We start from the raw sequence: 6,000 nt of genomic DNA, 5'->3' as shown, positions 1-6,000 counted from the left end.
CAACGTTATGCAATGTTACCCAGATACCAAGCTCACATAATCAACTACCTGAGGGGAACTCGAAACTGCTAAGATTTATTAATTGAAGCTTATTCCCGCCTTAGGTTTTAACCGGGTCGTTCAAAACTCCCCATTTTTACAAGCGTTTCGTGATAGGTTTCCTTTAATTTTGTGCTGAGTCCATTAGATGGTGTCGAAGACGCCGCAGGAGTGGTGATCCCTGTGTCTTTTTGTTTCTTTTCTGCATTTTTGTTTAGTCTCTTTTTTACAACTACCAAGTATAGATTTAATTCATACTTGCAACTACCCATGGAGGTTACTAGCCTCGCTTTAGTGAATAAGTGAAAGTTGAAAGCCCGAGTCTGAAAGTAATCCCGAATTTAAAAGTGGGGATCCCGAGAGAGAATTATCAAGTCGTTTAGCACGGCATATCATACTTGCGTCATACTTGTCCCATGTCATTCAATGGCGCTTGTAAAGGGACGCACCGCAGTTTAACTCGGTTAATTTTCCCTGCATGCAGCGAAGTGATTCATTACTCATTCGACTCGGCAGAGCAGTCCGGGGCAAATACACCTCAGCGCGGGCCGGGATGCGCTATCCGACCTAATGGAATATCACAGTTAGTTTACTAAGTACTGAACTAATTTGAACGCAGACAATCCATTGGTAATAAGGTGATCGAATACAACAGCAACGGGAATATGCAGCAATTTATTCTTTTAGGATTACTGATGGTCTTTACATTGGTTATTTGTACGCCTGGTGAAACAGACTTGGAGAACGTTGGTAAGTCCTCCTCTTCTCTTTTCCTTCTTCCTCTTCTTCATCTATCTCTGATCTACGTTTTTCCTTGCGTTCCTTGCTTTTCTTTGTTTTTGCTCTCGCTTGTACCACTTCGGTTCGGCGCCTCAACTTCCCTACTCTCTGAAATCTACCAGACACCTAAATAAGAAATCCAGTTTGGCTAATTCAACAAGCGTTGGCTGTCAAATCGAACTACTTCTAGACTTTTACAGAAGCTTTCTTAAGACTCCGCGAGAAGTAAGTGTCAAAGTCATTTTGGCCGCTGTGCAAGAACTACCGGACCGGTTTCTTCAAAGCTTTTGTTTTCTTAAATCTAATTTCGGGGCCCAAGAGGATTTTCACATTTCGGTGAAAAAAAGTGTTGTATGTATCTGTGTACATTCACGTTGCATTGATTTTTGACATTTTCCGCTCTGTACCGCTCATTTTTAGTGACGAATTCTGATAAAATCTTCAGGTTGTTTTTTTCATGTGTCTCTTTAAATGTACAAAGTTTAATTTCAAAGCAGTACTACGCTAGATGTGTGTATTGTTACTATGCTCTGCGTCGTGAAAACATCGTTTAGAATTTACCAACAAGTTAAGCTTGTCAATGATTTATACATATCACCAGCTCGACCTTTTTCGGCAAAGTCTTGACTCTCCAGCACTGTGGTAATACTTTTAACTAACGACGCCACGATTGTCAGTATAACGTCGTCAATGGAGAGTGATGACCCCAAGGCTACTATATGAACCCAAGGCTTAACGGTTTTCTCCAAATTTGATTGGACCGCGTGTAACTGAGTATCAAAATGAAATATTGGGAAACACCCCGAATACCTCGACACTTTGTCGTTTAGTTTCTACAGCGCCGACCGCGCAATAAAACTAGTAGGCTCTTCCATGCAGTTGTTGCTCTCCCCCCAATCAATGAAGTTGGTACATATTATTCAAATCGGCATCCTCCGCTGACGACAAAAAAGAAGAACTCGAATTTGAAGACATGGAGGGCATGTATTGGTACGCTGCCGCCGAGGTCAGACAAAAATCGATAAAACCAGAGATACATAATGTATATGCCACAACGAAAACCTTGACCCTTTCTCGCTGAAAAGTTGAGGAAAAATCTTTTTCTCAGTTTGTCAGGATTGAAAACAAAGTTTTGAAAAATAGTAAAGTGTTTAGAAAACACTATTCGCCACCCGATAAAACAATGGATAAGGCGATACTGTTTACATTATTATTTTTTTATACTCCTTAAATTATTCCATTAGAAAAAAAATGCCCCTGACTAGATCCATCAAAATCGTCTGAGGCCCGAGCACCAATGAAGAATTGGTTTTGCTTATTTGCCTTACCTCTAATTCCAATATTGCGTTAGGTCTCAAAATTTGATTTAAGAAAAACTAACTTTTGAAGAAATCGTATCGCACGGGGGTTTAAAAGCATCGTTTTTTACTCCTAAAAAAGCCCATAAAGTTTTTCGAACCTTCGCCCTCCTGGTCTTAAAGCAATCCCTTGAACATTAGTCTTCGCGATCGGTGCTATCAATCAGGGGTGAACCCCGATCAGCCAAACGCCGATGTCTATTCAATCGATTGATAGAATTTTAGCAAGTAAATTCCAAGGACTGTCCCAGGATACCTTCTCAAAAGCAACATAATTTCCGTCGTGGTACCCTCTGCGTGTAGGAAGGGTCGACCTTTCTATTGGAGAAAGGTGCCAGAACCTAATGATATCCGATTGCAAACTCCTCAAGTAGCTTGAATGCATCTTCGACTCATGACAGCTATGCAAAGAATGATAACTACTTACATTCCAATATCGGTTTGGAATACGGCCCGAATGTTAAATTAACAAATTTGATGATCATAGCATTGTTTGAAGACGTAAAATATTCTGATTACTGAATCGATAGAGGTCATTGGTTAAGTGAATTCACGAATTGGGTAAATATGCAAGACCTCCAAATTTTGGTTCGTCATAAAATAAATAACTGTACTCCGAAATTGCTTTTTCTGGTGCTGATCTCAGAATCCGGGCAACATGATGACTTAGAATCGGCCTAAAATTGATATTCTCGTACCATTTTTAGGCTCCTTCCGCCGCCAGTTTCGGCAGATTCAGCATTTTCCCCAGATTCCGCTAAATCGCCACGTCCCTCAGAGCAGCGGTAGTATACAAAAGTGTTGTTCAATGGTACTCTGAATTAATTAATTTCATTGATTCATATAGCGTGTTTGATTACTTGCGCCGCGCCTACACACGAGTAAGCGCGGTGGCTTCATAATTTGGGTGGTGCTTGTCGAAGTTATAGCCACCTCGCTGAGCTGGTTACTTGGGCTTCCAATCCGTAATATTATGACAAGATGTCGCCAAGATAGCAACGATGCTGTTTGTGACGTTAAAAATCAGTTCTTCCGTGTCCAAAGTCTGCTATTTCGCAGAATTATGATGGAAAATGGAAGAAATCGAAGTATGCTAGTGAAAAATGAGGTTGGTGTGAAATGATGTGAGTAATATCACGGTTGCATGTCATGTTAAGTTTTACAGCATTTTTAAAACACTACAAACCGCAAGAATCCAATTTCCAAAATTGTTACCACTACTTCGGAGAATTCAAGACTGCCTTTATAGTGTCATCAACATCTAAAAATAGGTTTACAATCCATGGGTACGGTGGTGTCTGCTACTTTCTGTTCATAGACAGGATAGGATGTTCCATAAACAGGTTAGCGACGATGGAGGAACCGCGCTTTCCATTGATGCTCCAAAATTTTGACGATAATCGGTATCGTCAGACTGAAAGTAAGTTGTTATTAGAATGAATCTAGATTCATGATGTCGGCAACCCCTAGTTTGATCCTATCTTTCAGTAAATTACCGCTCAAAAGTATATCCCTTATGATGATGGCCAAGCGTAGCTCATCAATGGGAGTGTTGGCGAACAAGCTCACCGCATCGTGGGCATCAAAGTCTTCATCCTCATCAATAAGAATTCATCATTCATTTCGTCAGATATTGACATTGCACAAGTCCGACCTAGATCTCTCCAGGCCGCCTTATTGGCCGAAACGGTCACGTTTTCTAGGTGAAGACTCGTCCCCAGGTCTTTCTTTCTGTCTTCAGCTACGAGCGTTTGTGTTTTCCCGTCGGTCTTTTATATTTCCGGGTGAATTCTAGGGCATCCGGGCTGACTTAGTCTTGTCAAGTTTAGTAGGTGTCCTAACAATCTCAATATCTTTGCTTGATGAGATCGCTGCATGGTATTGTGGACATTTGCTCATATAGGTCTTCGTTTGTAATCTTGTCAAGCTTGGTTACTATTGCAATGTTCTCTAGGGAGAGTTATCTGTGAAATGTCAATTATATATGCGTTCTTCCTCTTTGGGTGAGGATCCCAAATTCACTGTCAGATAGGTAGATGTTGTTTACGAATGCTTGAATGGTTTTCACTTTGGTTGTGATGGATGCTTTCAAATAGGTATAGAATTTATTGCGGGTGTTAAAAGTATCGAGTGCCAGTACTTTCCTTCGTTTGACGTCATTTGCTCTATCTAACAGGCTTCCTAGATATTCAAAGCGTATTTCCTACGACAAGTACAATGCACTGCCCTCACCTGTGTAGATATCAAGCATCAAGTCATACGCAAGTTACTGAATGGAACCCTATTGTCCACTTGTTCAGCAGGCCAAATCTAGCTAACGTATGAAAAGGAAATGAGACGGTTCATTTTCACCACCCGAGAAAATGTAAAAACTAGGCTGAATCGCTGCTGTGCGTAATCCCCTTTTGAGAGGTCAGTTATTGGATGCGTGTCGCTCCATATGCCTGGGTATTGAATCATGTTATTTATTATCATCATAGCCTCGAAATTAATAATAAAAGTTTTCAATTCGATTACAACATGGTTGAACATTACATTTCTTCACACCGTCATTATTCATTATTTCTGTTTAATTAAGCTGCAAATCAAAATCTTACGAGTGTTACACCTATTGCAAAAATTCAATGAAGCTTTGGCTATTCATACCGGTTCGTAGCTGTAGTGTAATTAAGGTGAACATAAAATTCTACTCTTCTATAGATAATTTATGGACATTCTAAAACATGCGGAGTGGGTAATACAGTCGGATACAAATACCTGGATATAAAACATATGAAGAACACCTGGGTTTAAAGGTGTTCATTATTATTTGGTATGTTTATTAAAATTGTTAAAGTCACGATTAGTTGCACTTCGTTAGAATTAAGAATTATCCTTTGTATTAGACACATGTTAGAGGTTGTAAAATAAGAGTTGCTAAGCGCATATCATGACCATGAAACCCTTCGTGAGATGAACAATAGTGGCTCGGTACACACCAAAAAATAACGATTTTTGAGCTGAAAAACCTTTTAGCTAAGAGAAATATGCACCCATAGAGGTTTTCGAAAAGGTTATTCAGTTATCGAAAACCCAAAACCCACCTCCCTGAAAAACCTCTGTAGACATGATGGGTTTCATATTAGTTTTGGCAGAAAAACCCAGAGAGAGTTTTCAAAAGCTCAAAAACTGTTATTTTTAAGGGTGTATGGGGATGATAGTGCATTCGTAAATTTTATGTCAGCATCGTCTAGGGCTCTGGAGCGCGAACTACTGGTCGGATTACTTTGAATGCTGGTTTTTATTGATCCTTGCCTCAAAACCAAACAGGATTTGTAGGAGTTCAGCATTTTCGAGGCAGAAATTTTTTAAATTCTTCAGCGAAGTCCAATTGTAATTTTGAGGGTTCCTTGGATAGGCCATATTTTGTTTCTGAATATTTCTCATTCATTCTTAGCACATGAGTAGATTGACACAACAAGATAATAACCTGAACATTTCATCCATATTGGTCAAAAAATAAACCGTACAGAGCAGAAAATGCGAGTTCGATGCACTACGTCAATGTACACTCGTGCATACAAAATAATATTTCGTTACCATGGTTACTAAAATAAATAAATCCTGTTTGGTTTTGAGGTGAAGACCAATAAAAACGAAACTTCAAAGAAATCCAACCAGTAGTTCGCCCTCCAGAGCCCCAAACGATGCGGTCATAACATTTACGAATGGAATATAGTACGTTCGAATCAACGCTTAGGAGTTTAACACTCTTCAACACTACCAATGCATGTTCCTGTCTCAGATCTCTATCCGGATAGCAGACATGATGCCATGCGTTTCG

The 6,000-nt window shown here is 39.8% G+C and overlaps 1 protein-coding gene across 1 annotated transcript in view; it reads left to right on the top strand.

The window, feature by feature from the left end:
- Nucleotides 1–449: 449 nt before the first annotated feature.
- Nucleotides 450–6,000, top strand: part of LOC135487252 (angiotensin-converting enzyme-like) — a 36,626-nt gene continuing 31,075 nt past the window's right edge. The window contains exon 1 of the mRNA XM_064770777.1: nucleotides 450–789. Coding sequence (XP_064626847.1) covers nucleotides 705–789 — 85 coding nt within the window. The 5' untranslated portion in view covers nucleotides 450–704. The remainder of the gene's footprint in view (nucleotides 790–6,000) is intronic.

This window comes from Lineus longissimus, chromosome 4 (assembly GCF_910592395.1).
Source record: "Lineus longissimus chromosome 4, tnLinLong1.2, whole genome shotgun sequence".
Classification (NCBI taxonomy): Eukaryota; Metazoa; Nemertea; class Pilidiophora; order Heteronemertea; family Lineidae; genus Lineus; species Lineus longissimus.
This window is presented reverse-complemented; position numbering and strand designations above follow the sequence as displayed.